Consider the following 22,500-nt stretch of genomic DNA (forward strand, 5'->3'; position numbering starts at 1 on the left):
AAAACTTGATGCGTTATTTCACGACAGAGATCAAATTAAAGTATAGAGATAGCTGTAATTCTGGCACGATCTTCTAGATCCAATTTAAAAATGAGAAATGTCATGAAATTTAAAACCAAAACAAATCTATATTAATATAAATCCTTAAATGAGATTGTTGTTGCCTACAAATATTAATTGTCAATCCGGGACCCAGACATAAACTCCTAAAGCTTTCCTGAGTATAAATTCTTAACCTCAGATTTGTTAAGATTTTTGTATTTCTATTCATCTTTTTTACTGTACTGAAAAAGAGACTCCGGGGTTGTTATATACTGAAATCAGACCTGCTAATATGTGACCTAGTTATATACCTAGCGATCACTTCATGAAGGTTATTTTGGTTACCATTGTAATTAATTTTTTTTTTGCTGTCATGAACCATAATTCTATTCAAATAAAGCTATTAATCTTTATTTATTTATAAATTTATTTATTATCTTTCTATTTATATAATTATTTACTTATTTATCTTCAAGCCAAATGCTCTGTTCCAAATTAGTGGCTTATACTGCACTAAAATCATCACCAAACGTTTGTCAAATTGTTTTAAAGACCAGATCGTGATTTTTATCAATGCTGTAATTAAGTTTAGATTTAGATAATCCATTTGTGTGAACTTTGTTGCATTGCAACTATTGTATCTTATGCCGTTTTCTTCAGTGTGCTCCTTCAAAACTTAATATATCTCTGCTTCTCAAAATATAACTTAATAATTAATTGTTCCGTGTCAATTTCAGGTACAATAACAAGGATGTCGTTCCAGATATTATCAAGATGAAGCTTGAAAAGTTCCCATCAATATTGGCTGCTGTTCTCAACAGTCAGAGATGAGAGAAAATATCAACACCTGTTGATTGTTTATTGTTGCTTAAAAGCATGCTCTGCCTTCAATCCTTCAGAATCGACTCTGCAATAGTGGTGCCATAGAATTCAGATCTAAATGGAATATTTTCCTCTGCAGGGAGTTTGATCATAGGTCTGAATAAAAGATACAAATTGCTCAACATATCAAATGATAAGAGGATTTCGTACTATTGAAGCTTGGACTATGATCCTTTCGACCTTTGATAAATAATTATTTACACCCCTGTCATTGTATTGACTAACTTAGTATAACCTAATTGCTACTAATGTCGTAGTCATAAACAGGTTGCATCGTTATTATCATTTTCTTTTCATACACTCTTTCGAGTATCAACTGCAGTTATCATTTTTAAAAGGATGTTGATTCCTTTTTTTTTCGGAATCCATGACATTCCAAAAATTAAAAAAGTTAGATTGTTCTTTGGTTTTTCAAAGGAACAACTGTTTAGAAAAACGCCACGCTCGACAGTCATTTTCGTGCATGTAGATACCTTTTAATTATAAAAACTATGTCTTGCATTGTGATTCATATTCATAGACACTTTTAAGATATCACCAATTTTGTCACATATATATGGCTCTATCTATCACTATCAGTAGGTTTCCTCTTCCCCCCGGTTTAAAAACAAATCTATGTACTGCGTGTCATGTTCAGTCCATACTAATCTACAGCGCAAATAATGCAGGTTAAACTAAATTTGACTTGAAAACGGGAAGTGTCCAAAAGCCATGAACGACATAAAACTGAAATGTATGACCAACATTCTCTCTGAAGGGTAACATGCATAAATACCCTCTTTTAAAATGACATAAAACACATTTGTTAATGAAATATACAAAGCGAAACTATTTTTGAGAAATCACATTTGTTTTTGTTTTTCGTTTTTTTTATTCATCACGGTAGGTAAGGTTAAATTCTGTTGCCTGTTTTGAAAGACTCATGGTAAAGGCGCTAGAAATGTTACATTGAACATCCATTTATTTAAGAGGTATCAACAAAACAAGGGCTCAACATATTTTTAAAAGTAGGCATCATTGTTGCTGTGATTTTAAGCAAGATTTTAGTTCAATACGTTGTCCTAAGTTAGACCATTGTGTAACATTCCAAACCGCCTCCTTATGTTTTTAGAATTAAAACTGTATCCATTTTGCATAAAATGATGGGTTGAAGTCTAAAAATATTTTCTATTGTGAAGCGTATATTACATTGGTCCATTATTTCTTGTATTCCATATTTATGTAACAATTTATAAAAGCCTGACTTTTACATTCCAGAATCTAAACACAAGTAGACTGTCATATCAGAATGAGAGCTTCTTGCACACATTCATTCTCATGAGTTCTATTCTATTTTTTACATTTTTTTTGTATTTAAAATTGTGATTATAACCACGCCAAAACAAACGTTATGTAATCCAAAAGCCAAAACAAATGTGTTTTTTGCAAATTGATAAACTATTTTTTTTGTATCAATGTGCCATACACATTATATTATGGTTCATCATTTTCCACGCTATTTTGAATGTCAGTTTTCAATATTATTGTCCATTTCATATGTTATTGCATTTTGGGATTTATATATATGTACACATTCCATCTATTGACCAAAGAAAAATGAAGTGCTAAAAATTTTCTGTCTAAAGCTAAATGTTATTAAAAGTCTTCTCCAACATTTAAAAATGGTATTGCCATAGCTTCCCATGGAGTTCATACCTCTTGTATTGTTAACTTTCGCCACTTACAAAGGATATCATAACTGCTACAAGTCAAAAACATAAAAAACTCTACTCACATTTCAAATAGATAAAAAAAGTTACATTAAATTTCAGAAAAATATATGCATCTATCAAAAGTGAATATTTCCATCTTGTTTTACGTAAATTTTCAATATAAAAGGCTTTAAAAGAGGAGGTGTATTGTTCCAACTAGAAAACAAATCCAATTTTGAAGAAACCAATGTTGTCAATCTTTCTTATGAGACTCTGACAAAAATCCTGAAGTGGAAGGAAAAATCTCAATTTGGCCAAATTCAACCACGCAGTTATAGTCTTTTTCTAACCACCTATCTACATTTTAAACAAATTTCGTTGATATTTTGAATTTTGAAAGAATCAAATTTACTTGAGAATGGAAGAAAGTAGTCTAATTTGTCGTTATTTGAAATTTGATATTGACTTGATATCATGATAAAGTTAGCCTCCAGAGGAAACTCTTGATACGTGGCTGGTCTTTGACTTTGAAAATAATATATAGAAATATGATTTAAAAAGACAAATTACATCTGAAATTGATAGTGGAAACAAATGAAATACTTTTCCTTTTCATGTCCCATGGATTACCTTTTCCTGTATCCCTGTCGATCATGTTGCCAAACTCACATCTAAATATCCTGGATTCATGCGATAGAAAGGGTTTTAGACACATATATCACAAATGGGATATTTTTATACAAATACCTTAAATGCTGTGTTGTTTTCTGTTGTTATATTATTGTCATTGTCCATTCGTTAATTTATCCATTTGAAAGTCTGTGATAGAATTTATTGCATCTATTTATTTTATTTTGTTCTCTTTGCAAAATCATCAAAATTATATTTTTTCCAGCTACTTATCATTTTAGGAAAAGTATACCAATTTCAATAAACTATATTTTTTAACGAGTAAGTATATTAAGATTAGTGGAGATATGATGAGTATAAGAATTTTCTTTTTTGCTCTGTTATTTGAACATGTAAAAGAAAATATTGAATTTAAATAATGTATCTTTTTTCTCTGACTCTGACCTTCAATAAGGTGATATTTTTGCGGCATTTTGTGATACTATAAATTATTTAATTCAAATGTCATTGACAAAAGCCTCATTTTGATTTATTACAAGTCATTGTGGAATTTAAGATCTTATATTAAAATTTTAGTTCTTCAACGGCCTGCCATACTTATATTTCAATTATTCCGTCCCTATTTATATATTTTATTGTAAAGCATGTAACATTTTAATGTATTTATTCTCAGTTCATACAACTTATTTAATTGATAAATCTTGTGTATTGTTGAGTTTATGGGAAGTTAACTAGTAGTGAACTGTTAACCAAAAGTATTTTACTCTAAGATATGCATCCGTGAATGCAGTTATAATCAGTTAAAATCCTTCAAGTTGTTAAAATTCAGATATTTATTAAAATAAAATACCTATTAGTGATGACTTACTTATGATTATTTGCTAAAATACATATTATGACCTTTCTGCTACGGTTTACAACTCTCTGAAAGTTATTAGTCTGATACGTGGAGAAGTAAATTTCAAGTAAGACATTTTGTTTTATCCTTTGCTGTATGAATGTCAAGTTACACAAGCGTACCGTACCCATTATTAGATATCACTGAATATTGCTACTTATTGTATTCTTTCATTGTATCTTATAATCGAAAATTTGGCATTTGGCAAAAGAATGTTCCCAAATTCATAGGCCTACTTATCTAATGGTAAACATGGATTTATTTTTAAAAGATAAATGTTCTTGCTATCAAGAGAAAGAGGGAGAAGAGTGAGACAGAGAGAGAGAGCGAGACAAGAGAGAGAGAGAGAGAGAGAGAGAGAGAGAGAGAGAGAGAGAGAGAGAGAGAGAGAGTGAGACCAACTGATTATGATAAGTAAAAAAAAAACTCCATGTTAATTGTTATGACAATGACAAGGTCAGTATCACTACCGTAGATTATTTCAATACTAACCTGTTTTCGTACTCAACTTTAGGTAAAGCTCATAAGCTCTCAATAACAATTCAAAATATATTTGACTTATATATTTATTTACCACGACATTCATAATCTTTATATACATTTAAAAAATATATTTAGGATAGTTAATTTTATTACAATTTTTAAATCTACTTTACTCTATTTATATATTTGAGATTTACACTTAGAGTATATTAAAAATATAGGCTAATGAATGACTAAATAAATTTATATCAAACATCTATGATTTGCTTTTTTCAATGCATCCTTTGTGCCTGGTAAGGTATATGATAGTAAATGGATAGGGCTTTGTACTAACACTAACACCCAGGAGAAGCCTTTTTTCAGGGTGTGGTTCCTGACCTGCCTTACTGACTTGACTTGACTTAGATGCCTTTCGCGTCTCGACCGAAAGATCGGGTCGCCTTGGCTGTTTCCAGTATTTCCTGTGTGAGGTGTCTCCAATATTGCCGGTCCTCTGCTAGGGTTCTCAGATTTTCAAGGTCCCCTGCCGTTATGAGACTAATGCTTTGTCCAAGTGTCGTGAGGTTTTTGTTTAGGATCACAGGGAGTGTTGTGATCGGTCTTCCTCTGAAAAGGTTCCCGTGTTTTTGGAAGTATCTCGACATGGCTTGGTTAGCTGGTATGTTTTTGTCCCTGCGTAGTATGTGACCGAAAAGTTGCCATCGTTGTTGTAAAATGTCAAGGGAGATTGGTCTTTCTTTTGTGATCTTATAGAGTGATTCATTTGAGATCTTTTTTGGGTATTTGATGTCCAGTACCCTTCTTAGCTGTGTGCGATGGATGGCATACATATGTTCTTCTTCGGATTTTGTCAACGCCCAAGTGCCGCAGTTATACAGAAGTACCGGTTTTACAAGAGCACGGTACAGTTTCAGTTTGGTTTTTCTCTTTATTTTGTCACCTCTAATCCATACATTGGTGAGTTTACTGAGTGCGGCGTTTGATAGCTGTTTTCTTCTTTGTACATCCTCGGTGTCTCCAATTAGTGAGCCGACTTTCTTTGTTCTTTTCCATTCCTCTTTGTTCCTCGATATTGTTGTAAATTCGGTTTTATTGGCATTGACTTGGAGGTTATATTTCATGAGGGTATTTTGTATGATGTCTATATTTGCTGGTGTTGATCCAATAAAATCGACATCATCTGCAAAGGCGATTTCTCTAGGGATTGCATTCTCAATATGAGTCGTTGGTTTTGGAATGACTTTTCGAACTTCTTTCAGAGCGTGTTCTAAGTATATTGCGAACAGAATCGGGCTCAGGCTATCCCCTTGGGGGGTCCCGATGTTACTTTCGAACTGCGTCTGTTTTGTGGCCCCGTATATCCTTGGTTATATCTTTGTGTTGCTGAGGAGAAATCGGATTATTCGGAGCTCGTCTTCGTCTACTATGTCTGTTAATATCTCCAAAAGTTATCCTCTGTCGATCGTATCAAAGGCTGCGGACATATCGATTCCGGTTATTGTTATGGATATGTTTTCTTTGAGTGCCTTTGCTGCCAACCATTTATGTGTCCTGCCTTAGTGGGCAGGGAAGTACTTACTGTGTCTTCTATCCCCTTAAATCTGTTTTCCAACTTGCTTTCTGTCTTTGTCTTGGAATGAGATTACTTGGTTTTGTCCTTGCTGAGAGGGAACCCAGGAACCCAGGACTTTCCGGTCCGAAAGCGAGTGTCATACCACAAGACCATATAGCCGCACTTCTGAAATTAGAACTCAAATTTCGTAATAGAAGGCAGGTCTGCTGACAAAAACTTAGTCCAAATTAAAATAAGGTGATTACTTCAGATAGGGATCCAAAGTAGATTCCATGAGCAGTCCTGTCTGTGCGTCTAATTTGAGACCACCTATTAGTCCTATCAAATCATAAGCTCAGGATCCAATCAAGATGGATATACCAAGACAAATTAATGGTAACAAATATACATATGATGAGGCTGAATGAATACCTGGCAAGTTGTGGAAAAATACCTGGTAAACGCGCCCGGGGGAGACAAAGAAAAACACTCATAGACCAACTGAAGGGCTTCACCAGCCTAACAATCCAAGAGCTGTTTGAAAAGGCAAGAGACAGGGAGGAATGGAGAGAGATAATTCATGCAGTATCCGAAGCCTGGACCAGGCATGGAACCTAGAAGAAGAAGAGAGGCTCTATCAAAAGGTTGTTTCATAACATTCAACACAAAAAGACGTCATTATAAGTTATTTTGGAAATCTATTGAAAGATTTCGTTTTAATCAGTTTTTTTTTTTGGGGGGGGGGTGATTTTTTTGATTATTTTTTTTTTGCTTTTGTTTTTTAAGGGTTTTACAGCGCTTGCAGCACATTTAGGTCATATCAAGAAAATTCATAGTAAAAACATTCTAGATGTACAGTTAAAAGGACTTGAGGAAAAAGTAAGACATAGGGGAAATGGTTCAAATAGGGAATAGATGTAGATTTCAAGAGCACACTTAAGTGTGCTTAGTTTGAGATTACCTAAATGTTTCACCTAGACACCAGCACAAGAACCCACTAAGAGGAATACACTCAAATGATTACAAATCATATGTTAAAGTTTTAAAAAAACCAATGCATAACAGAGATCATCATCATTATTATTATCATCATCATCACCATTATTAGCATTACCATTATTTTTAACATTCGCTTTGAAAATTAGATTAAAATTTGAAAGAGGACGATGACATTGTGCGTGACTGTTTACGTTTACTTGGAGTAGTAGAAAGGAAAATGATTAAATATTATAGTAATAACCTAACATGGTACCTGGTTAGCAAAAATAAATCTACCACAGTGACAATGGACTATTCTTCGTCAATAAAATACTAGTTTATTTCACACAACGAGAGCATTTTTCATCACCTAAATTGTTGGTTTTGGTTTTTGATCGGCGAGTTACTCACTAATCCCCCTTATACGTGGCCTAATTCTGGTTGCCTCGGGACTCCTGGGAATAGGGGAACAAACTATGTATACACAAGAAGAAATTATTGACAAGTAAAATTTATAGAAAAAAGAGAAGAACGGATTTGACTAAAACAGGTACTAAATTATCGTACTAACTTATAGCTTAGATGTTAATCTGCGACGAATCCCTCTAGAATGATTTTATAAACTGTATTCAATTTTTCTCCCAACCAAGGGCCAAACAACTCAGTAATTTACCTGCTTTTCTATTCCCAATCCAAGTGAATTGTAAAAAAGACGGTGGTTGTTTATAGAAGTAAATTGAGAACAGAAGACAAACTTTATTCAATTGGCAATATTTAAAGTATAAGAAAATAGCATGTGGACATCCAAATATGAGAGGGGTTTTTTATGGCTAGATGAGGGTCATTTCAATCCATTTCTATTTGAGGGAAGAGTTTTCTGGTCAAAATTATTGAATGCGTGTTTTTATTTATTTATTTATTTTTATTTTAGAGTACAGCAGAGATTGGGGATATTCTATTTATCTAATTTTTGTATTGATTTGTTTTTCTTACACCAGTTGAGTTCATTTATTGCTATTAATTACTCTCTCTCTCTCTCTCTCTCTCTCTCTCTCTTATCTCTCTCTCTCTCTCTCTCTCTCTTATCTCTCTCTCTCTCTCTCTCTCTCTTTCTCTCTCTCTCCCTCTCTTGGAAGGGGGGATGATGAGTATTTGTTTGAAGGGGAGGGGGGAGGGAGGTTGTCTTCTTTTATTTTTGTTTTGTATTGTTTATTGTCGTTGTGTTTTTGTTTTGTTTTTTGTTTGTTTTCTTTTTGTTTTGCTTTTTGTTCTTTTTTTATATTAATATACATTCAGGTCCATTTTGCCCTATTTTGTTTCATTTTTCAGCCAGAAGGATATTTCAAATATGGGAAATTTATAGTTCATCCTAAGAGACGTACTAGTATATTGAAATGTTTCTCTGATTTGGGGAACAAAATACGTATAGTTATTTACAAGCCTGTCAGGTTCATATTCTTGTAATTGAAATGCTCCCAAACCAACACAAACTATTGTCCTTTCCTTTACAACAGACTAGCATCCTATCCAAAGGGGACAAGTAATTGCCTTTGTCCGATTCACGCAATAGAAACGATAAATTCCGGCTCCATGGGCCTAAAGGCTATGAAGGACTACATCTTTTTGACAAACCCGGCTGCCCAAAATCTGGTAGTTGGATAGACACTGTCCAAGACTCTATACCGTTTTCGGCTTTCTGTTTATTTTTTTTATTTTTGTTCTGGGGTCTTTTTTGTTTGTTTGTTTTTTTTTTTTTGTTTTTTTTTTTTTGTTTGTTTGTTTGTCTTGTTGGGGTTTTCTCCCTATTTGTTTGGGGTTTTTTTGTTTGTTTGTTTTTTTGTTGTGTTTTGTTTTGTTTTTTTTGGGGGGGGTTGTTTTTTTTTTGTTGTTTTTTATTTTTTTTTGGGGGGGGGGAGGATTTCACATGGTTTGTTCTGTTTTATTTTTACTTTTGCTGGTTTGTTTATATTATGTCGAAAGTGGTGGATTTTTTATTTATCTAATTTTGTATTGATTTGTTTTTCTTACACCAATTGGGTTCATTTATTGCTATTAATTACTCTCTCTCTCTCTCTCTCTCTCTCTCTCTCACACACACACACACACACACACACACTTGGGAGGGAGAGGGGGGGGAGGATGGGTATATGTTTGGGGGGGGGGGGTTGTCTTCTTTTATTTTTGTTTGGTATTGTTTATTGTTGTTGTTTTGTTTGTTTGTTTTTTGTTTGTTTTTTTTGTATGTTTTTTATTTCATTTTGTTTTGCTTTTTGTTCTTTTTTCTTTTTTTTTTTGGAGGGGGCGGTGGAGGGTTTGTTTTGATTTTGTTTCCCCCTTTGCTCTGTATTGTGTTGTTTCCCTCTTTTCTTTTCGTTTTTTTTTTTCCTTTTCTGTTTCCTTTTTAAGGATTATTTGAGGTCCATTATTGCTTAATTATTCGAATGGATTTTTTCACAAACCGACGCCAAATAGTGCCCATTGCAACATTATTAAAACAAAGACACATTATTATCTCAGTAATCAGGCCTGTAAATATACGGCGCCTGGATTATAGAACATGGTCCAAGAGAAACCACTCGTGTTTACTTTTGCAATCCAAACTCAGACATGGTTGTTTCCCATTAACAAATTTAAAAGTGCCTTCTCTGAGATGTGATTTAGTAAAAACAATGGGGGGAAAAGTGAATGATAACAGTTGTTAATTAAATTATTAACTATGGGTCCTACTATTTGCCGTCGGGAGCAGTCTAGAGCCGTCCTAAGCCGTTCTGAAACCGTCGGGAGTGTTGTCTGGAGCCTCTTGGAAACGTATGAGGTCATCTGAAGCCGTCTGAATCCATCATGGTGGGAGGACTTTTGAGCCACTGAAAGGCCTTTGTGGTCGCATGAAGTAGTCTGGAGCCTTCCAGAGGTCACCTGAAGCCGCCTAAAGCCATCTAGGGCCATCTGGAGCGATGTGGCCGCCTGGAGCGTCCATACCCATCCTAAGTGTCCCTTGAGCCATCTGAAGCCATCCGAACCTATCTGGAGCAACCAGAGCCGGCCATAGGGCGTCTGTAGCTGTCTGGAGTCATAAGAGGCCGTGTATGGACGTCTGGGTGCCATTGAACCCGCCTGAAGCCATATGAAGCAGCCATCCAGAAGCCTCTAGGGCCTCCCAGAGGCCATTGATGCCTTCTGAATCCACCCAGAGGCTGTTCAGAGCTGACCGGATGCCATCTAGAGCCGTCTTTAGCTGTCCTAAGGCCGTCTGGAACCGTATTGAACTACATGGAGCCGTCCGTCGGTGAACTTATTTTTTTATTCTTTTGTCTTACGATTTTTAAAAGTATTTTTATTCAGATGTCCCGAGCCACCCATATAAGTCCAGGAGCCATTTGAAGCCGTCTAAAGCTATCTAGAGGCCGTCTGGTGCCTCTAGAAGATGTCTAAAAGCTGTTTTGGAACCATATGGAGCCTCCCAAAGTAGTTTGTTGGTGAACCTTTTTACAAAATATATTTTGTCTAGAGCGTTTTGAAGCGATATGGGGGCTGTCCTTTTTTGGAGCTGTCCGGATCCATACAAAAGCCTCTGGGACAGACACATAGCCATTGAAACCACATGAAGTCATCTAAAGGCCGTCAGGAGACGTCCGGAAGCCGTCCCCCTAACTTAACCTTGATTTATATAGTTTCGATCTCGGTTTACATTTTATCTTATTACTTCACCATCTTGATACTCTCTCTCTCTCTCTCTCTCTCTCTCTCTCTCTCTCTCTCTCTCTCTCCTTGCCTTTCACACACTCACACACACACACATACACACACACACACACAAACGCACATACACACACAGATACACATATTTTTACCTATAATGTTTTAACCATAATGCAAATGTAATATAACCCGTTTCCTTTTCTTGTTTACCCGAATACCTCCAAAGGCCGAAAAGTCAGTTACTTTGTGTTGTATCCTTAATCAGAGTCATTTTCACTCCCTTTATTTTTCTTGTATAGCGTTAATTTTGCGAACCGAATACTACACGTACCAGCTTATCCTATTTTGACGATAACGACGACGACAACGACGACAACGACGACGAGGAGGAGGAGGAGGAGTTCAATGATGATGGTGATGATGATGATAATGATGATGATGATGATGATGATGATGATGATGATGATGATGATGATGATGATGATGATGATGATGATGATGATGATGATGATGATGATGATGATGATGATGATGATGATGATGATGATGATGATGATGATGATGATGATGTGATTGGATCCTGATTACAAAAACAATATTATTGTCTTAATTGGAAAAATGAAAAGTGTTCATGTATAAAACCGTGTCCTTATTCCAGAGGCGTTCTGTTTTTTAATTACTTCACAACCAGTAAGATATTAATAGATCACGGGTTATGCATAACTCACAACCGGCTTTCTAAATAATTTGCTATATCTAAAAATAATTTATACATGTTATTTAACGTATCTCTGGAAAGAGACGCAAGCGGCAATGAAATATGCGGGGGAAGAAAGTGCAGGCTCTATTAATACAACTAAGAACAAACCAAATCGAACGCCTAACATCGCTATTAACGATCTATCGCGGCAACAAAAAGAACTTAGGATCAGGATACAAAACACGAAAGACTCGGAAGAAATAATGAACCTGAAAACGGAACGAAACAAAATACTGCATTCAATTCGATCACTTACAATAAAACACAGAAACGAGGAATTAGACAAAAAAGTGGAAGACATAGAAAAGTCCAAAAATAACGCATCGTCTATGTTCAAAGCGACGAAATCTCTGAACCGAAAACCATTCGAGAACCCAAAACTACAGGATAAATTTGGCAAACAGACAACAAATCCCAACGATATCCTTGACATTGGAACTGACCACTTCCAGCAGAAATTTCACAAACAAGTCTTACAAATATCGCCCTTCTCAGGAAACCCTAGAGACCTAAACAACCGCATCACAACAACTGAAGTTAGAAATAGCATAAAGTGCCTAAACAATAACAGATCCCCAGGCGAAGATGAAATTCCCGCTGAATTGCTGAAATGCGGTACCCTCTCCCTGGATCTGAGCATTGCAAACATAATGAACAAAACATTCTCAACACACAAAGACTGGGACATAAACAGCGGTGTCCTAATTACAATACAAAAACCAGGAAAAACAAAAGGACCCGTAAACAACCTGCGCCCAATAACATTACTGAATACCATAAGAAAAACACTGTCAACTATTTATTGTCCTCAACAGAATTAGACCGAAAATAGAAAAATATCTATCGCATAGCCAAAGCGGGTTTCGCCAAGACCGAAGCACATCGGACGTTGTATGGACACATAAATGGTTGGCAGCAAAGGCACTCAAAGAAAACATATCCATAACAATAACCGGAATCGATATGTCCGCAGCCTTTGATACGATCGACAGAGGAAAACTTTTGGAGATATTAACAGACATAGTAGACGAAGACGAGCTCCGAATAATCCGATTTCTCCTCAGCAACACAAAGATACAACCAAGGATATACGGGGCCACAAAACAGACGCAGTTCGAAAGTAACATCGGGACCCCCCAAGGAGATAGTCTGAGCCCGATTCTGTTCGCAATATACTTAGAACACGCTCTGAAAGAAGTTCGAAAAGTCATTCCAAAACCAACGACTCATATTGAGAATGCAATCCCTAGAGAAATCGCCTATGCAGATGATGTCGATTTTATTGGATCAACACCAGCAAATATAGACATCATACAAAATACCCTCATGAAATATAACCTCCAAGTCAATGCCAATAAAACCGAATTTACAACAATATCGAGGAACAAAGAGGAATGGAAAAGAACAAAGAAAGTCGGCTCACTAATTGGAGACACCGAGGATGTACAAAGAAGAAAACAGCTATCAAACGCCGCACTCAGTAAACTCACCAATGTATGGATTAGAGGTGACAAAATAAAGAGAAAAACCAAACTGAAACTGTACCGTGCTCTTGTAAAACCGGTACTTCTGTATAACTGCGGCACTTGGGCGTTGACAATATCCGAAGAAGAACATCTGGATGCCTTCCATCGCACACAGCTAAGAAGGGTACTGGACATCAAATACCCAAAAAAGATCTCAAATGAATCACTCTAAAAGATCACAAAAGAAAGACCAATCTCCCTTGACATTTTACAACAACGATGGCAACTTTTCGGTCACATACTACGCAGGGACAAAAACATACCAGCTAACCAAGCCATGTCGGGATACTTCCAAAAACACGGGAACCTTTTCAGAGGAAGACCGATCACAACACTCCCTGTGATCCTAAACAAAAACCTCACAACACTTGGACAAAGCATTAGTCTCATAACGGCAGGGGACCTTGAAAATCTGAGAACCCTAGCAGAGGACCGGCAATATTGGAGACACCTCACACAGGAAATACTGGAAACAGCCAAGGCGACCCGATCTTTCGGTCGAGACGCGAAAGGCATCTAAGTCAAGTAAGTCAAGTAAAGCAATATCCACATTGTCATACAATTGGGCGGATAGTTACCGCTACAATTAGATGATCATAAGTTTTAATACTGGACAAGCAACGTAATCCGATTTTACTTTTTAGTATAGTTGACTATAAAAACTGATCTCCTTTGTAAAACACAACGCTATTTTGTGTCCTCGTCACAAAGGACTCAAACAAATTACCATTCAGATCGCTTAACATTTACGTCCTACGGACAAGACTTTTGACTTTTACGCTCATGAGTTATTCGTAAACTCCCGTTGGACATTATACACTCATGTCTTTTTTTTTTAAAGCATAGTTGATGATAAGTCGATCAACTCAAAATGACTATTGTTTTAATAGACAATACGCTTTTCGACTTAGAGAACTTCACAGAGCTTTATATTTGCGTACGGAGAGATATTTTCTTCATTTAATATCTTATATATTTAGTTCATAATAATTCTTTCCCAATATTAAGATCGGAAAATGATTACAATTAATTTTAAGAAATTGATTGTATTCAAAATGATAACAGGAGGTATTGATTCAATGCCAGTACTCCCACCTCATTGTCATACTCGCTAACGGGAAGATTGACACACAACCCACGTGCTAAACATGATAGCGTCTGTTTTCGATTGCATTAACGAAACAAATTTTATTTCCGATAACATTATCACGATGTCTAATCAATCACATAATACACCTTCATGTCAATTGTAATTACCATGCAAAATTAGGTGACGATTGGTCCAGTGGTTTCGGAGCCTTGGTGTTGCTAAAAATCCAATTTACCAAATATATAAAATATGTAACGTCAAAATCATTTATTATTACTCCAGCACGATGGCATTAACATTGTCAATGGGGTAAGTAAAGCAATAATGTAACCGCATCTTTAGAGAGTTAAGGCCATCATTATCCACCGCTCCATGAGTTGTTTACATATTCACAAAAACAAATCACAACTTACACACCTTACTCTCCGCGAACTTTGATTTTCATACTAGGCGCGGACATTCGAGAGGTTCGACTTCAGCCATAGGTAAGCAATTTAATCTTTATTTGTTTCATGATTTAAAAAATTCAAGTTTGAGTTTCACAAACTGAAACAGTAGATACCGTTATTTCACCTTAGATTGCCTTCAACATTTACCAACATTGGGTATTTATGAAATTAAACATTTTTCTCGAGATAATACAAATTTGAGAGTGTAATGATTTTTACTTTTAACAGGCGATGTCAAAAATATTAAGTTATAAATTATCACTAGGTTGCCAGACTGCATATTTTTCAAAACATAATTTCTTAGATTATTTTATCTTTTTATAAATTCACAACATAAACAATAATTAAGATTTTTAAAATCCACTAAAGAGTGGCATCAAGAGACTGGATTGGATTGTGTATTCTTAAAAGGATGGATTCGTTAAGGGGACTTCATCTCCAGATAGGAACTCTCTCTCTCTCTCTCTCTCTCTCTCTCTCTCTCTCTCTCTCTCTCTCTCTCTCTTAGTCGGTCACTTATTTTAAGTCACCATCTTTTGTTGCAGATAAGCTCCTGGAGACAAGGATGGCCATGCAGGGGTGGTGAGGTCATTGAGGATGATTGTGGTATTCAGTGGAGCAATTGATGGACCATGTTGGAGGGCCCCTGGGGTTGTAGTGGTAGAGATCTTGATGATGGAGGTGTTGTTGGTGGCGAGGTGATGATGGAGATGTAGATGATGGAGCAACAGTAGTGACATTGTTGGTGAACGTGGCATTGTTGGGTGACGAGATGATGGAAATCATGATGGTAGGGTTGTGGTGGTGAAGTGATGATGATGGGAAGTGATGATGATGGCAATGATTGTGAAGGGAGGTGGCAGTGGAGGAAGGGATGATGGTGGTATTGGTTGGGTTGCAGTGATTGTGATGTAGAGATTGTGTTCGTCGAGGGCGGTGGTGGTGGGTGGAAGTTGTGGGGAGGATGAGGATGCTGAGGTAGATTCGGTGATAAAGTGATGGTGGTGGTGTGGTTCTGGACTTGGGTTCGAGTTGATTCCAACTGGTTGGGGCCGGGTGAGTTACATTCGTGTTCTTTGTTGACAAGATGATTGTGGTTGGCATTCGCATGTATTTGAAATACAGATGAGTGTGCTTCTACCGGTGGGGGTGTATTTGTTTGTGTCTCATGTCCATACCCAAGTGCAGTAGGTGGACTGGAGGCCTACAGAAAGCCCGAATGTGTTTGGGCAGAATGTTGATTTACATTTGTCTTGAAGACGGGGATAGGGATGTGATTTGTTTGACTCTTTCTGGTTGGGTCATTTCGATCCTGAGTTTGGAATTGTGCCATTTATCGGATCTTTATTGTTGAACCTGCTTCGATATTTTCGCCAAGCCATGGCTTCCACTTATTACCACTAATCTCACAGCATGGTCTCTTCTATCACAACCACTATGACTCTACCATTACTTCCCATCATCCCATCCAAAGCTATCACTTCCCAACACAACCACTGCCATCAGAATCACCTCCCATCATCATCATCATCTTCACCACCATAGCCCTACCGGAGTGACTACCATCATCACGTCACCTGCCTTGCCATTTTCACCATCATTGTCACAGCTGCTGCTTTCATCATCTACATCTCTGCCATCACGTTTATATCAACACCCTGGGTGGGGTTCCTGACCTCCCATTGTGGGCAGGGAGGTACATACTGTGTTTTCTATCCCCTTATATCTGTTTTCCAACATGCTTTCTGTCTTTGTCTTGGAATGAGATTACTTAGTTTTTTTTCCTGGCCCTGGTTGGAGTCCTGGCTGGGAGGGAAACAGTCAGAAGAGGCATAGTTATTTTTTGGGAGATGATATTTTTTTCCTTGCAAATCATCTCTCTGTTATGTATTATTATATTTCTTGTTTTGAATTTATAATGTAAGAATGTAAGCATTTGAGTGTATTCCTCTTTGTTGGATTTTGTGCTTGTGTCCGGATGAGACTTATAGGTGATCTCAAACTAAGTACATTGGTGGTATGCTCTTGGAATCTACATCTGATCCCTATTTGTTCCCAGTTCCCCTTTGTCTTACTTATTCTTAGGTGCTTTAATTGTAATTCTGGAACTTTTTACTATCCCATTTTATTCCTTTTTACTGGCGCTGATATAACCTAAATGTGTTGCAAGCGCCGTAAAACCCTTAAAAACAAACAAACAAACATATATCAACACCACTTTCTTCATCTTGAGCTCTGCTGTTGCAATCTCGGCCAACATGATCCTGAAAGTTACTCTAGGAATGCCATAGTCCTTTTCAGTGGCTTTATCATCCCTGCATTGTCAAGCAAGCAACTTCATCTCGAGAGGTAGGTTTCTCTCTCTCTCTCTCTCTCTCTCTCTCTCTCTCTCTCTCTCTCCCTCTCTCTCTCTCTCTCTTCCTCTCTCTCTCTCTCTCTTCCCCTCTCTCTCTCTCTTTCTCTCTCTCTCTCTCTACTCTCCCTCGCTGTTACCAGTTGAGCTATCGGGATGGACCCAACTGTAAAGAGCATAGTAGTGAGACTGCATTTATTTCGGCTTCGTGGTCATGTGGTATGACACTCGCTTTCGGATCTGAAGGTCCTGGGTTCGGGCGCATAGTTGAGTCTTTGGAAAAGACTCTTCACTCACATTATCTCACTGTACGCAAGTGTAAAATGAGTATCTGGACGTTAACAGTGTTGTCTCTGTCCGAAGAAAATTGTAATATCGCCTAACGTGTTGCTGTTGGTCAGGAATCTTTTGTAAAGCACTTTGAGCACATTTAGTGGATAATGCGCTCTATAAAAGCTCATTGTTATTTATTTATTTATTTATTTATTTTCTTTAAATTTCAAAACATAATTTCTTTTATTATTTTCTGTTTACATTTACATAACATAAACAAGAATTACATGATACATGTTTTTTTTTTTCACTATAGGACGGCATCAAGAGACGGGATTGGATTGTGTTATCTTCAAAGTACTGGAGACTTCACCTCGAGGTAGGAATTCCAGTTGGTCTTCTCTCTCTCTCTCTCTCTCTCTCTCTCTCTCTCTCTCTCTCTCTCTCTCTCTCTCTCTATCTATCTATCTATCTATCTATCTCTCTCTCTTCACACACACACACACTATCTCTCTCTATCCTCTCTCTCTCTCTCTCTCTCTCTATCTATCTATCTATCTCTCTGTCTCTCTCTTTTTCTCTGTCTCTTTCTCTCTATGTCCCTTTCTCTCTCTCTCTCTCTCTCTCTCTCTCTCTCTCTCTCTCTCTCTCTTTCTGTCTCACTCTCTTTCTATCTCTCACCATTTCTTTCTCTTTCTCGCTCTCTCCCCCCCCCCCCCCCCCCCTCTCTCTCTTTCTCTGTCTCTCTTTCTCTCTCTCTCTCTCTCTCTTTGTCTATCTCTCTCTTCCTCTCTCTCTCTCTCTTTCTTTCTCTCTCTACTCTCTCTCGCTGTTAGCAGTTGAGCCATCGGGATGTACCCAACTGTAAAGAACAATAGTAGTGAGACGCATTTCTTTCAAAACATATTTCTTTGATTATTTATCTGTCTACAATTACACGACATAAACAAGAGTTACATTTTTTTTATTCACTATAGGACGGCATCAAGAGACAGGATTGGATTGTGTTTTCTTCAAAGCAATGGAGACTTCACCTCAAGGTAGGAATTCCAGTTGGTCTTCTCTCTCTCTCTCTCTCTCTCTCTCTCTCTCTCTCTCTCTCTCTCTCTCTCTCTCTCTCTCTCTCTCTCTCTTTCTTTCTCTCTCTCTCTCTCTCTCTCTCTCTCTCTCTCTCTCTCTACTCTTCCTCTCTGTTACCAGTTGAGCTATCGGGATGGACCATGGGTGTGGATCCTGACCTCCCATAGCGGGCAGGGAGGGGAGGTACATACAAATAAGTATCTGGTCATTAACAGTGTCTCTGTCAGAAGAATATTGTAATATCGCCTACCAGGCGTCGTGTCTCGTTCTACTTTTTACGTGTTTCTGTTGGTCAGGAATCCTTTGTAAAGCACTTTGAGCACATTTAGTGGATAATGCGCTATATAAAAGCTCATTTTTAATTATTTTTTATTTTTTTTAATTTCAAAACATAATTTCTTTGATTATTTTCTGTCTACATTTACACAACAGAAACAAGAATTACATGATACATGTTTTTTTTTCACTATAGGACGGCATCAAGAGACAGGATTGGATTGTGTTATCTTCAAAGTACTGGAAACTTCACCTCAAGGTAGGAATTCCAATTGGTCTTCTCTCTCTCTCTCTCTCTCTCTCTCTCTCTCTCTCTCTCTCTCTCTCTCTCTCTCTCTCTCTCTCTCTCTCTCTCTCTCTCTCTCTCTTTTTTTTTTTTTTTTTTTTTTAAATATTTATTCCAAGTATAATTATGATCAACTTCTACAATATTATTTCGAGCATTCACTCTCAACACTTTCTGATGAGAATGCTTGAAAGAATAGTGTAGAAGTTGATCATAATCATACTTGAAATATTTTATAAATAAGTCCTTTTATCAAAAAGTTGAGCTCTATTATTTCATGGTTTTTGTTATATATATATATATATATATATATATATATATATATATATAATATATATATATATATATATATATATATATATATATATATAGACGCTCATCACAGCCGCCCGCCTGCGTCGTTTGAACTTATCAAACAAAACATCATTGAGGCGAGGGAAGCCACTCTACAAGAACAACCAAGACATACTAAACGTCAATATTGCCCAATCCTTCAATCCCTATCGGACAAACAAAAACAAATCAGACTCAACATCAATAGTAGCAAATCAGTAGAATCAAGACAAAGATGGAAAATAGAAAGAAACAAAACTATGCATGAAATAAAAGCTCAATCACTTAAGAACCACATAAACAAAATTGATGAAATAGCCGCTGAAATTCAAAAAGCACCAGACTGTATGAAAATGTATAAAGCAGTGGAGAAGATCAAACAAAAGAAATACAGTAAGTTAATCATAACGGACGAAGACGGCAAAACAATGTGCGATGATAAGGATATAACAAAACGAATCAAATTATACTTTGAAGATAAATACAAAGGAGACGACGAAATCCAACCATTCTATGATCAAAATTCAGCACTTGACACGCCCATTACATCAGATGAAGTCTGCGCGGCAATCGGACAACTAAACAACAACAAAGCTGCAGGACTCGACACAATCAAAGCAGAAGAACTAAAGTGCCTTTCCACTACACAACATCAAACATTAGCAAACATCTTCAATTAAATGTTCACACATAAAACACACATAGACATAGGAACTGGAAAATTAATACTTATCAATAAACCAAACAAGAAAAAGGGACCTGTAGAAAATTTGAGACCAATAGTGCTATTATCAACATTTAGGAAACTAATTAGCATCATAACTCTAAATAGAATCAGACCAAAAGTAGAGACATACCTTTCACCATCGCAGAGCGGATTCAGAAAAGATCGCAGCACCAGTGACATTGTTTGGGCCCATCGATGGCTAAAAGCAAAAACTCAAAAATTCAAAGAAGAACTAACAATACTAGGAATAGACATGAGTTCAGCCTTCGACACAATTGACAGACACAAACTTTTAACAGTCATAGAGACATTTCTGGAGCAAGACGACATTAAACTCATCAAAATACTATTAGCTAACACTTCTCTTGTTTTCACCTCAGGAAAAGAATCGACCACAATTAACACAACATTAGGAACCCCACAAGGCGATAGCTTAAGTCCAATATTATTCATAGTATACTTAGAAGCAGCGTTAAAAGAATTAAGAACACATATACCCATAAGCAACAGACTAACAACAGAACTCATTTATGCAGACGACGTAGACTTAATATTCGACACAAAACATGAAGCAGAAAGATTCATCCCCATTATTTCAAATGTGCTCAAAGAATGGAACTTAAAAGTAAACGAGTCAAAAACAGAACTCACAACCATCCATAGGAATCAAGATAACTGGAAAAGTGTAAGAAAATTAGGAAACCTCATCAACGAAAACGAAGATATCCATCAAAGAAAACTTTTGGCTCAACGGGCTATCCAGTCCCTCAGAAACATTTGGAACCGTGATTTCATCAGTCATCAAAGAAAAATCCAACTTTACGAAGCACTCGTCCTGCCCATACTCCTCTACAACTGCGGCACATGGGGACTAACAAAATCAAACTTAGAAAAATTAAACGCACTACACAGAAAACATATAAGAACAATGTTAGGAATATATTGGCCAGATAAAATATCAAATGACGACCTATACGAACGCTGCCAAAAGAGACCAATCAGCGACACCATCAAATACCAAAGATGGAAACTTTTCGGACATATTCTTAGGCGAGACGAGTCAATCCCTGCACAAACGGTCATGGAGGAATACCTGTCACAGAGTGGCAAAAAGTACGCTGGCAGAACACCCACCTCACTCCCAACATCACTAAACCGAGATCTTCAACAGTACTACAAACAACACCTAGACTCATCACAACACGACCAAACAGCCAGCACCCAGCAAAATCAAGAACCATCTCTTCCAAGACACCTCCATACCAACAAAGACCTCTCTCAACTAAAACTACTGGCACAGTATTGAAATCGTTAGATCCACTTGAACAAAAACAGTTCACGGCAAGCGCCATTAGGACTGCGACGCCTTATTATTATTATTATTATTATTATTATTATTATATATATATATATATATATATATATATATATATATATATATATAAGTATCAATCCACTGTTTAGGTGACCACTGTGAAATGCCCCAATTGGAGGACCAAGCATATGTCTTGTTCAAATTGATTAAACTGTTCAATCTTTGTTCAGATGAGTATAGTTTGGTGCCCTACAATGATTTATGAACATAATTCTGATGCTTGATGATCACAAAGGTATATAGAAAATTACTCGGTCCCCCTACTGTTTTACTAAGTGTTTCTGCTGCTTTAAGGAGACATTTGGTAAAAACATGTTTTTAGGGAGACCACATTAAAAACCTCTTTTAGGGAGCCCGGTATATGTTTATATATGTGTATACCTAAGAGTGCATTTTCAAGTGAGCCACCACCAAAATTTACTAAAACAAAGTAAGTCCTTAAGAGCTTCATGGCCATAGTGTCGAAACTTATCCCAGTGTGCGTAGAGTGAAGTGGCCGAGCAATGCATTGACTAACTCATCCCTCCGAAGGGGGCGCTCAGGGAAATAACCTGGGCTCAAACACGGCAAAAAATTTCCCAGTTGCTCCGTGCGCCATTGTTTTTGCAGTCCCCGACCCCTTTAGAAGCCTGACGACCCAGGTTAAGAACAGAGATAGAAGGGACCAGGCAGAGGAGTTGATTTGTTGTTGTTGTATACCACTGAATGGACTTGGTTTGTTTTGTTTTTAAGGGTTTTACGGCGCTTGCAACACATTAAGGTCATATCAGCGCCAGTAAAAAGGAAGAAAATGGGATAGTAAAAAGTTCTGGAACTACAATTAGAGCACCCAAGACAAAGTAAGTCTTAATCAGGACAAACTTGCAAATCTTCAGAAAGAATAAGACAACTTTTGATTTTGTTACTCAAGTGAAATATTATATCCACAACCAACATTGTATAGTCCATGGTAAGATAGAACGGAATGGGCACGGGGGAAAAAGCCATTCCATTATAGATAGTATGCGCTTGGCTAAGAAACTCACAAGATTGCCATCCGGAAGTATAACGGACCAACACACAAAACTATGTGTAACCTTAAAGTGTATAGTCTGGTTAATACCGTTTAGTGAGAATT

General features: G+C 36.9%; 2 protein-coding genes across 2 annotated transcripts in view; both read left to right on the top strand.

Moving 5' to 3' along the window:
• Positions 1-4,883, top strand: part of LOC144970926 (uncharacterized) — a 14,350-nt gene extending 9,467 nt beyond the window's left edge. The window contains exon 9 of the mRNA XM_078911110.1: positions 780-4,883. Coding sequence (XP_078767236.1) covers positions 780-873 — 94 coding nt within the window. The 3' untranslated portion in view covers positions 874-4,883. The remainder of the gene's footprint in view (positions 1-779) is intronic.
• Positions 1-22,500, top strand: part of LOC144971814 (uncharacterized) — an 81,088-nt gene that overhangs the window by 15,588 nt on the left and 43,000 nt on the right. The gene's annotated exons all lie outside the window — the stretch shown is intronic.

This window comes from Berghia stephanieae, chromosome 4 (genome assembly GCF_034508935.2).
Source record: "Berghia stephanieae isolate SIO BIC M18660-M18661 chromosome 4, UCSD_Bste_1.3, whole genome shotgun sequence".
Taxonomy (NCBI): domain Eukaryota; kingdom Metazoa; phylum Mollusca; class Gastropoda; order Nudibranchia; family Aeolidiidae; genus Berghia; species Berghia stephanieae.